The sequence below is a fragment of the Pieris napi genome, chromosome 11, assembly GCF_905475465.1.
Source record: "Pieris napi chromosome 11, ilPieNapi1.2, whole genome shotgun sequence".
In the NCBI taxonomy this organism is placed as follows: Eukaryota; Metazoa; Arthropoda; class Insecta; order Lepidoptera; family Pieridae; genus Pieris; species Pieris napi.
In genome coordinates this window covers 9,868,837-9,881,104 of record NC_062244.1, presented here as the reverse complement: position 1 = coordinate 9,881,104, position 12,268 = coordinate 9,868,837, and the positions used below count along the sequence as shown (strand labels likewise).

Sequence of the window (12,268 nt, the reverse complement as noted above, 5' to 3'; positions counted from 1 at the left end):
TGTGAAAAAAAATTTTGATTAAAAAGAGTGGCGGAGAGTTTATTGCCAGTTCTTCTCTTCCGTTCTACGCCCTTGATTTGAGAACTGGCACTAAATGTAAAATTAGAAGCATTTATATGTATTTCTTTACAGACAAGTCATAAGTGTACAAAGTGTTACCAATATGATTAAATGATTTTTGAAAGCGCAGCTGGATTATTATTGTCTCAGTTCCTATGTGAAATATTAATTTTTCAGAATATGGGAGCAGTTGTTAAGTATTCCGGGGAACAACTATTGCTGTGATTGTGGCAGTGCTAACCCACGTTGGGCTAGTATCAATCTTGGTATCACCTTATGTATTGGTAAGTTAACTACAATTTATTTAACCATGGTTACCTACTAGAAAAGGTTACCTAGTAACAAACACAGTGACATTCAATTCCTTCCCGAAATTAAATCAATAAAAATACAATTTCTTAAATTAGAATCTAAAAGCTAATGCTAATTCTAAATTGTAGTCAATAATTTCTTGAAAGAAATGCAAGTATTACGTATTGTCGTCGTTATTGACATTATCGTATTATCTGATACGATATATAATCGTTATAAAATTATTTTTCGTGCAATATTTACCAATTCTAATAATACTCGAATTATTCTAAATAAAGGTTACTTATCTAGAGCTTGATACTACGCATTCAAGTGATCAATTTAAAACAAACATTGTTAAAAAAGTACATATCTTTAAATATGTAATCATTAAGTTAAGAGTTTAATTTTATTTTGTTTGTATTTTTTTCTGTGTAAATTCATATTCCCTCATAATTGTCATATATTTTGGGACATTAGATTGAACCGTAAACTGTAGAATCGTATCTATGGGAATTTTACTTAAATTTTATTTTTGAGGAAACTACCATGTATCTCTTAATTGACAGAATGTTCCGGAATTCACCGTTCGCTTGGCGTACACGTGAGCAAAGTGCGTTCGCTAACCTTAGATGACTGGGAACCCGATATCATAAAGGTACGTACGTAAATATAAATGAAACAAGTGAAAATGTATCTCCCCAAAAACATATTTTTATACACATATATAACGAGGAAAGTTCTGCACTGATTGAAAAAAAAGCACGATTGGAAACCTATATTAAACCTTTATAGGTTATAGATTGTTTTCAAAAAAGTTAGGGATCCGTGCAAAATGTTATGTTACCTAAAATGAGAAAAAAAAATAACAATAAAAATCGCCACATCGCAGCGGAAATTATTGGTAAATGGTCTAAGATCCCGATATACAACGACCTTCACAGAGATGCTTATTTAATGAAACGTATTTTATATTTAATTTAATATGTCAATAAATATAATCCACATGGGTTGCCTAGCAAATGTCAGTCCAGAGTATTTTAATTAATACAAAAAAAAAAAATTTTTTTAAACATTTCACCAGTATGATTATTTGATAAATTCTATACCAATCGAAAGTATGAAGCCCATAGAATAGGCAAACGTTAGGTTGTTTTTAATCAATTAATTTTTTATGTGACACAAAAGTATATTTACATCTTTAGTAAAAAAGAAAGTTGTAGTGATACATATATAATACTACCCTGATTAAAAATATAGATTGAAAAAAATTTAAAAAAATTACTACATGCAAATTATAAAATTATTTTTTTTAAATAGTAATTAAACATACTCTGGACTGAAATTTGCTAGGCAACCCATATGGATTATATTTATTGACATATTAAATTAAATATAAAATACGTTTCATTAAATAAGCATCTCGGTGAAGGTCGTTGTATATCGGGATCTTATACTAAAAAGAGCATAGTGATGTACAGTTCACAGGAAGACAGACAAAACTTCTAGTAGTAAAAGCGTTCCAAGAGATATCTCTCAAATACGACTATCGTTTTCATAAAAAAATATCCACAAATAAATTTAATGTTGTGACGTGTCAATTATCTATGCTAATTAGCTACCACTCCCGTACGTCGACGTTTCTAAAATATCTTACACCAAACCGTAACATATTCATTAAAAAAAATACATTCGTCTAATTGCACCGTTGTAATGAAAGTGTTCATCTATCTCTTTCCATTGCAGCGTAATCACTATTTAACAGAAGAGTCAAGAGTATATTAATAACGTTATATAATAACTGTTTAACACTGTTTGTTACTAATGTTTAAGTTTATTAACGATTCTTCCAGGTCATGGCCGAGTTGGGAAATAAAGTGGTGAATCTCATATACGAAGCCAACACAGACGGCTCCACAATACCTAGAGCAACTCCGGATTGTGAAACGTATGTTTTTTGACGTGATAACGTCTTTAAAATCGTTTTAGTCGGGTGACATGTTCAGAAACTTGTGTCACACCAAAACCTCACGAGCGAGATCGCAGGTATAACGAGAGAGAGACGGACCGATCTCCCGTCTCATCTCGAGCGCTGCCAGTCATTCCGTGAATGTATGAAGAAAAATGTATATCATAGTCGAATAAGTAAACTTGTCATTTTACACCCGAAATTTATCAGCAAAAGTGTGAATAAAACGATAGATGTAATTTAAAATTTGAAAAAATTGTTATCTTCATTAATTCCTTACTTCCCAAAAACTTATATCACCAATAAGACGTTATCACGTAAACATCTCGATCGTAAACCTACTTTACAAACAACCAATATTTTTTTTAAAGAACGAGGCAAACAGGCAGGTTGCTTAACTGATGTTAAGTGGATCCTCTCAATGCCAGTGGGCTCGCGAGTGCGTTGCCGCTCTTTTAAGAACTGATACACTCTATTCTTGACAGAGTTCCACATAGTGGTGGTACGCGGCAAAAACTGCCGGAAGTCTAGATTGCAGGATAATGTTTCAATAATTAGTTGTAATTGAAATATAAGAGAGAATTACTATGGAAAAGAAATGCTCTCTGCGGTATATAGAAAATTCAACCACTTGTAATAACGACTCGTATTTTATAGGAACAAGCAAGTAAACAGTTCTTTGAATCAATATGACTAATCACTAGAATGAAGCTAATGAAAGAAAATAATTGAATTATTTGAAAACTTTCGGATGGCAACACAGAATGTCATTGAATTTTATAGGTTACTATGATTTATTGTCTTGATACTTCATGCAATTACTTATTTTTATTTCTATTTTATATTTTTTCCGAATAGTTCACAGGTATAATAACCTAAACTTTGTTTTATTGATTTTTTGGATTCTGATTTTGATTATTCCGAATAAAGTAGTGTTTTATAATAAATATAGTTTTAGTTTTCCATGCAATGCTAGTCATTTGAAGTATCAATAGTAAAAGACTAAATACTTACAGTATTTAATTTCATAGAAATACAGTTACTATCAATGTAAAAAATAATAAAATAAAATCAAGTATCAAGTAAGTTTAATCCACAAAATATATCAAACTTTTAGGGATACCATACAAATTTTTTTCGAATTTGCCGCGCTTTTTTTGTTATCTTCTTTCATTAGCCAGACTCTAGTTGTAATGTATGTTACAATACTACTTACGTCGTTATACGAGAATTTCTATAAAAAATAATAACTGTCGCCGGTCTATCGAAAACTCAACCACTCCTAGCAATAACGACTCGAATTTTATAGAAACCACCTCGTAAACTCCGGCATTTAAAATGGGCGATGCATTTTCAGATATTTCAAATTATTTATTAAATTTCAAACAGATCGGTGCGTGAAGTGTGGATACGTGCCAAGTACGTGACGTTGTCGTTCGTACGTAACATCGTGAGTGCGAGCGAGCCTCGACACGAACCCGCGAGAAATGGACGACGGTGGTCAGTACGAAGAGCGAGGAGACGGTAAATATTAATTTTACTTCTCTGCTTACATAAACAAAATGTGTTTATATAATTTGGAGAGGTTGTTAGTAAATATTACAATCACCAAACAGATCTATCATGAAAGTAATGCGGGCGCGGATCAAATTAAAAAATCATTTTGAGTAATCGTGTGTAATAAAAACCTCGTGGCCTCAGATTTTGTTAGCTGTTTCGTGACAATTTTTCTTTACAAGTGATCACCCCATTGTGCCTGATATGGAGATTTTTGGGTCTATAAGGCATGTGGGTTTTCGTACAATATTTGCCTTTACTGTAAGAGCGAGTGTAATGTGTGCACATAGAAGAAAAAGTCCATAGCTGAAGTACAACGCTCAAGCCACTAGGATAACACTCTGAGAATATCGCTGTTAAATACCGAATAAATGATTAGTAAGAATAAATATCGAATAAATGATTAGTAAGAATAAATATCGAATAAATGATTAGTAAGAATAAATATCGAATAAATGATTAGTAAGAATAAATATCGAATAAACGATTAGTAAAAGTAAATATCGATAAATGATTAGTAAGAATAAATATCGATAAATGATTAGTAAGAATAAAAATAGAATATATGATTAGTTACAATAAATATCGATAAAAGCTAGATTGTAAATTTAATAAAAAAGTTATCTAAGAGATAAAAGTGTTATACAATTTTGATAATATGAATAGCGCAAAATATTGAGTTAGAGCAAATATGTTGCATAGTGCCATGTCTAATTTCTATATCTAAAAATACAAAGTCAACTAAAACGTGTCAACTAAGGTTTGTGTGTTTTTATTGATTTCTACTAAAAACCAAGATACGAGATAAGTCAGACCAAAAGCAGAAATTTTATAAGTTTCTTTAAATAGTCTTTATAATTTTTATTTTATTTTTAAACAAAAAAAATTTTAGCAAACATTAAATTAATGTCTCCATATATGTGTATGTGATTAATGTTAATGTATTTGCTAAGAAGTTCCTCTGCTACCGTTTTTTAATTTTTTACTCGACATAATTAATATTCAATATCTTATAGGTTTCTTTACGGAATAAAAATCTATTCTGAACGTAGTTTTCGAGCCTTTACTGGTAATGTAATAAAGAGATTTAAAATAAATTAATTTCCAGAGTCCGTGCGTCAACCACAGTGCCAGAGACTATAAAGGATGAAAAAAGTGACGTCAATAGCAATACAAGTGGTATGTTAGTGCACGGCTTTGCCCTTTCTTAGTTTTATAATCGTGGCGAATAACTAAATCGGAATTACGCCGCGAGATCATAGCCAGACGCAGGCTGTTAAGCATTATTAATATAGCATTCAAAAATCTAATACTATTTTTATTTTTAATAGTAGTAAATAAATCTTAGGGTTGCCTGGAATAGATCGCTTAGTAGCTATCCCCGTTGCGCCGTGTTTTATTTTTTAAGTTTATTGTTAATATTTTGTTAATTTTTGTAAATAAATAAAATTAATAAAGTGTACTGGTGAGATTCAAAATCGAGACTTAGCGCGAACTAGGCCTTCAAAATGCAACACAATTTAGACTAACGGGAGTCAGTCTAGTCTAATATAACGAATTTTATATAAAATCAATAAATTTTACATTAAATGTGTTATTTTAAATAGAACAACTGCCAACATGTATATATTTTTATTATTTTATTTAAATCCGAAGCATTTGAATTAGCTTTTTATATTTTTTGTAACAGTTTCAGAGAGTTCAAGCAAGTCGGACGATAGCCCAGTACTCTTAATAGGCAAGGAATTGTCAAGTGAAAGGGCTGTCGACCTCAGTTTGCCTTCAGACCATGACTCTACAGAGGGGGAAGACGACGATCTTGGTGAGTTCAGAATTAGTCAGTGTTGACATATGTTTTAACGAAGCATTCTTCAAGCCTTTGAAACACTTTTTTTATACTTATAATATACATTAGTAAGTTAATGGAAATGTCAATAATAATTAAATTAGATTTATAGGTACATGAAAATTACGCGACGACAAAGGACTATTGAATAATATTTGCTGTCTCCCATACACGATTTATTTCTAACACACAAATATACAGTAACCTACATTGTAATAATAATAATTTTAAAAAATTAAAGCTATTGGTCTCTGTGACAGTGTACTTTTAACGCTGGCATTTCCTCGCTGTATTGCGATTCTTATTCGTTGACGGTGTCACCGGTACTGTCTATAAGACGCCAACTTTAATCTTTAATTAGAGCCTATGCACTTGAATCCCACAGGGTAAGACCTAAAGGGATCAAAATCAAAGTTGGGATTATGATCCCAACTTTGATTTTGATCTCAGACTATGGTCTGCCTAGTGTGGAACATTATATAAGTCACATATACACAAATTTACAGAACTTGCCTTTCACTTTTAAAAGGCAAAAGCGCAACAAATTGGTTCTAAAAGTATCTTAGTCCCGCTTTCTGAAACCTATCTCATGCTACAATGTCGCCTTTGACAACTGACAAATATTTCAAATTGTATATATAAAAACACAGGTTTGACAGGTCTTAAAACTAAATTTGAGTTGATCGTTACCAGAATAATGTCTGTTTCTAATTACAACGTATGTTGTTTGACAGACGCAGAAGACATATCCTGCCTGTCAGGCGACGCAGTGTTATGCCGCGCTGCGCGTGCGCACAACGTGTGCGTGATGAGAGCCGCGTTGGCCGCAGGCGCAGACCCGACTTGCAGGAACGACAGGCAACGCACGCCGCTGCATTGCGCCGTGTTGAGCGTGAGTTTTATTATTCATAGTTATTACGCAAGGCAAGAAGAAAAACACTTTATTTAATTTATTTGGTTTAATTCCGTGCATTATTTATAGAACAGACCCTAGCTGAAAGCTTTAAGAAATATATATATATATATTCAATAACCATTAAATTCAAATTGTTCTAATAATTCATCTATAAAAAAAGCTGTATACCCACCCGTCTACACGTATGTTTCTTTCTATCAAATGTGTAAACACAATTTGTCAGAAAGAGACGAAAGAGTGCTGTAGCAAAATTATACTTTAGTTTTATAAATTATTAGCTGTACCTATAAGGAATGTGTTATGTAAAATCTGTTATATATTTAAACTATCGTTTTTCCCCATACTTTACCTGAACCAACTGTTTTGATTTTTTTATCACCTTTCATCTGATGTTAAGTGCCGCCTATGGACTTGCCCAAAGACGAACACATCCACATCTTAAGCTGGCCCTTTTCTGAAGAACTAAGATATATCTTTGTAGATAATCCAATTTATAAAATCACGCGCAAGAAAACGCGTTACACGGTTGTTAGAACAAAATTCGTCCAAAGGAACTACATTTTCTGTTGTATGAAACGTATTGAGTGATAGTTACAATTGTTCACTTTTAATATTTATTTAATTTAATTCTAAACATTTTTTATGAAACATATTCTTAAGAATCTTGCTACAAGTGCGCATGTGCTTATAGTTACTCATTTGACTCGTTCAGCTGGCCCGAAGTGGGATGGTCGGGTCGGAGTAGGGAATAGCACTCCGAGAGGTTGTAACACTTGCGCACGGGCAATTCCTTTGTTCAAGTTTAAAGTTATACAGTTTACGTAAAATCAGTGAAGTGAATATAATGAATCAAGTCATCATTGGAGTGTTTAATTTCCTATCCTAAGAACTAGATTAGATAAACTATCCCTTAGGGAGCGTTCAAGTAATACGTCACGCAATTTTTGGAGATTATTGACCCCCACCCCCATGTAACGCGCCGTAACGTTTTTCTGTACCCAAGTATCGTGACCACCTAGTGACTCTTTATACCTAAAAGTTACACCATAATAACGCGTAATTTAATCCCCGTCCCGCATCGTAACGTTTTACAAAAGGACAAAACCCCCCCCCCCCCCCCCACAAAACGTTACGTTATACTTGAACGCCCCCTTACACAATATATTCAGTGTTATGACAATTTCAGGGATCGGTAATGGCCTGTTCCTTTTTACTGCTCAATGGCAGCAAAATCAATGACCAAGATGAGGACGGGATGACTCCATTACACCTCGCTACCGAAGCCGGTCATACTGGACAGGTAATCTATAATTACTGTTTAAATTAAATATATTTTTTAATGCAATTAGATTTTGAAGTACATATTGAATTCGTATTTAAGTCACAATCTTTTTGAGGGCTGTCAAACATGTCAAACTTTATACAGAAAAAGTGGTTTGACAGTTCTAATATTTAAGTTTGATTGACGTTCTATAATAATAAAATAAAAAAATTCAATAAATAGCAGTGTTGGCCTATTGGCTCCAGCGTGCGACTCTCATCCCTGAGGTCGTAGGTTCGATCCCCGGCTGTGCACCAATGGACTTTCTATGTGCGTATTTAACAGCTCGTACGGTGAATTAAAACATCGTGAGGAAACCGACATGTCTTAGGCCCAAAAAGTCGACGGCGTGTGTCAGGCTCAGGAGGCTGATCACCTACTTGCCTCTTAGATTTAAAAATGTAACAGATTCAGAAATCTGAGGCCCAGACCTAAAGAGGTTGTAGAGCCACTGATTTTTTTGACGTTCTATAATGCGGGTCTGAATGGCAGAGAGGGAGAATTGTATACTTTAAATTGGCCATTAGATGGCGCTTTTTTCATTATTACCAATATGATTCAATATGACTGATCATAGGAATTAATGAAATAGTACTAATGTACAACAGTCGAGGCCATTTTAAAGAGTGAAGTTACACTTTTTCTTTTTATGTTTTAAGGTATGTCTGCTCCTCCGGTACCGCGCAGACCAAGCAATAGTGGATAATCAGGGACGGACTCCGCTGGATATAGCAGTCGAGCAGGCCAATGCAGATATCGTTACGTTGTAAGTACTTCCCTTTCATTAACAAAATAACACATGTACTTATAATTTTTTTTTCGTGGCCGTTGTCACAGATTTCTGTATCGGAATATTTTTTTCTTAATAAGCAAGAATCAATCTGCACCACATATCACATGTCGAATGTTAATGTTACGAAACAGAAGTTCAGTTTCATAACCATGCGTCGAACGCACGATTTTAAAGTATATTATATATTTGGTACATTGTGTTTAAAAAAAAATACCTTTAGTAGGGCAGTATTTTCCCGCTGTATTGCGAGTAACACGTGATAAACGAACAGAGGCTTCCAGTACTGTTTGATGGCGATTTTTCCTTCAAATTACACACTAACTAATCTCACGCAACCGTCACATGTAATGTGCGCCCTACAGCTCCCACAGATTGCGTGCGGCCCAGCGCACCACTCGACAGATAGTTGTATTATATTTGCAATGCAACGAAATATAATTAGAACATGCTAACATTTAATATATCTAATGACTTCCAATTTTTAAGCTATTGCATAGATTTTAACGCGGGCTTTGAGCGCGGCGACCGAATCAAGAAATTCCGTAACGAAAAAAACCTTACACACGATGACGTAATATAGGTGCGGCAAATACGCGTTAGAGTGGGACAAAACGCATACTGCGCATTCCCATCTCTCTGACGAGATCGGTGACGTAGCGTGAGCGCGGCCGGTGCAGCCGGTACGCGTTAGAGTGAGATAGACTATATAGACGTTAGTCTGAGTCTGGTAGAGTTATAGATTGAAATAATATCAAAGAAAAAACTTGAATTAATATCAAAGAAAAAACAAATACTGCATAAATAAAAAATAAATAATTATACTGCGTAAGTTGATAAAAAATGCTATGCAATAGCTTTACCGCGGCAGTCCCCGAGTGCCACACGTTTTGTTTTTAGTTTTTCTACACTATATAACTTTTAGAATTATATGTTTTTAGACTCCGTCTTACAAAACTCAACGAGGAAATGCGTGAAAGTGAGATGTCCTCAAACGACGACACATACAACGAGGTGTTCCGCGACTACACTCAGTTGGCCCACTCCCACCCCGAGAGGCTCGTACGGCCCAGGCATAACAATAATGACGGTAGGTTAGAAATAGTAACGTAACGTTACGTTACGCCTAGTGGCTTAGGCTGAGCTCGGTGGAGCCAACCAACCCAAGCGCCACTGGATATTTATTGTGATTTATAAAATAGGGTGTGAAAGACCCCCATATTTTATAGTATTTGATAGTTTATTTATTTTAAAGAATGTATGAATATCAGCAGTGCTTTACCCCTGAGGTAGGTTCGAACCCCGACTGTGCGCTAATGGACCTTTTATGTACGCATTTAACATTCGGTCGTTTAAGGAAAACGTCGTGAGGAAACGGGGCTTAAACCCAAATATTGAGGTGTGTCGGACAAAGAAGGCTAATTACCTAACTAAGAAACAGAATCATGAGAGAAATGGGTGTAGTAATTGTAGTTAATTATTTTGTGCCTACCTTCATTCTCTAAATAAAATATATGTTATTATAATTAATTGTAATGGTGCCTGAGCAACAGCAGCTTGTGGTAACTTTTTTAGATGCGTTACCGACTTTTGACTACCTTATTATTTAAATATGTATCTAGATTTATGAGAAGACCCCACTTGCAGCCGTAGTATTATTAGATTTGCAGAAGAAAAGAACGGAATTAACGCGTTTAATAGGAACTTTGTAGCTTATTTTTTTCAAAAATGTAAAGTAGTAATGTGTATATTTAATAGTGTTAATCTGACACTTTCAGGTGAACAATCAAGTGAATGACGTCTGGAGAAACAGCTTCGTCGCTTCCAACGCTGGTGGTGCGAGGAATAAGTATGGAATATTACGTATTTAACGGATTTAGACGCGTTTTCCTACCAGTTTACTCAAAAACTATGTATAGTATATACAAATAATATAAAATAATTATTTCGTTTTCATTATTGTGTATTAGTAATGGTTTGGACTAGTTTTAATCATATTAAAACAGTTAATTCCATATAAAATGTTAAAATAAATCATTCAATAATTCTTCCATATACATAAAAAATAACAATTAATTCTAGATATATGCTTCTTAACGTTGGTCAATACACCTGTACGGCTGGACCGATATTAATGAATTTCGTGTTTGTGTTAGTATATATTGGTAATTGTTTTGTGTATAACGTACGGATTTATAATCGTTGAATATAGGAATTGTGCTAATTAGATATTATTAGGAGTTAAATCGTCGTGGCTTAGTGGTTAAGAGACATCGCCCGAAAATTCGGTGAAATAATCATTCTCACAAAAGGCCGATAACCTACTTGCCTTATACACACTCAAATCGGCTTAATAGTAAAAGATCTCTAAATTAAATGCTTTAAATGTCAATTAATAAATTGCTTATTTATACATTCCTAATTAAGTTGTTAATAATCAAATCAATAATTAGAACTTTGACTTTTTATCTATTGCGATATGACATAAATGCCTTCATCAATATTCTTACTAGTAAAATTAATTAACGTTTTAAAGTACTCTTATGTCTCTTTTCATCATAGCATATACACAATTTGATAGAACGAGACGGAAGAAGTCAAGTATAGTGTAATTTCTTTATATCAAACATTCTAAGGTAGCTAAGCTAAAACTCAGAAACGAGACTTAGGGTGAGATCTATAGTGCGCACTTAGACTTTGCTCAGACTTAACTACAACCATTCTTTACTTTTTTAAAGGATAATAAAGAAGGTATTGCATGAAATGAAACATCAATTTCTGTCTTAGCTTGAGCTTAGCTTAATCTCACCGTTAAAATGTCTATAAATATACTAAATCATAGTTTAACCTTAGTGTTTTTCGTAAGTAAAGTCTGAGCAAAGTCCAAGTGCGCACTATAGATCTCACCCTTAGACCCGTTAATATCAATCATATTTAAATCTAGTTTTGAGAGCTGTCAAACTATTTTTTCAATTTGACAGCGCTAAAGGAGCGTTTAAGTATTACGTAACGAATTTTAGGAGGGGGGGGAATCGTATTCAACGTTTTTCGATTTCGTCCCGCTTCCGCACCATCACCGCGACCGCTACTTGGCTGAGCCTGAACTGTCCCGAAGTAGGGACTTCCAACGTAATAACGAATCTGAATCCCTTTAAATCCATATTTCAACTCGTGTCTCAAGTCACAATCTCGTCTTAGGGAGCGTTCAAGTATTAAGTCATGTAATTTTTGGAGATTATTGACCCCCCATGTAACGCGCCGTAACGTTTTTCTGTACACAATAGTAAAACGTTTCACCACCCAGTGACTCTTTGTAGCTAAAAGTTACCATTATGTGGTTTAAAGTACTGGAAAGTCGAAAATAATATTAAAAATAACGCGTAATTCAATCCCCGCCCAGCATCGTAACGTTTTACAAATAAAATCCCCCCCCCCCCTCTCCCTCCCAAAATTCGTGACGTAATACTTGAACGCTTCCTTAGCCTTGTTCAAGTCACCGATTTCCGTCACTTGGAGTA

At 34.2% G+C, this 12,268-nt stretch overlaps 1 protein-coding gene across 1 annotated transcript in view; it reads left to right on the top strand.

The window, feature by feature from the left end:
* LOC125053627 (arf-GAP with coiled-coil, ANK repeat and PH domain-containing protein 2-like) overlaps positions 1-11,414 on the top strand; it is a 28,768-nt gene extending 17,354 nt beyond the window's left edge. The window contains exons 10-20 of the mRNA XM_047655073.1: positions 238-344; positions 921-1,009; positions 2,205-2,299; positions 3,710-3,844; positions 4,986-5,056; positions 5,568-5,699; positions 6,458-6,615; positions 7,826-7,939; positions 8,620-8,726; positions 9,692-9,840; positions 10,529-11,414. Of these exons, the coding sequence (XP_047511029.1) occupies positions 238-344; positions 921-1,009; positions 2,205-2,299; positions 3,710-3,844; positions 4,986-5,056; positions 5,568-5,699; positions 6,458-6,615; positions 7,826-7,939; positions 8,620-8,726; positions 9,692-9,840; positions 10,529-10,548 (1,177 nt within the window). The 3' untranslated portion in view covers positions 10,549-11,414. The remainder of the gene's footprint in view (positions 1-237; positions 345-920; positions 1,010-2,204; positions 2,300-3,709; positions 3,845-4,985; positions 5,057-5,567; positions 5,700-6,457; positions 6,616-7,825; positions 7,940-8,619; positions 8,727-9,691; positions 9,841-10,528) is intronic.
* The last annotated feature ends 854 nt before the right edge of the window (positions 11,415-12,268 follow it).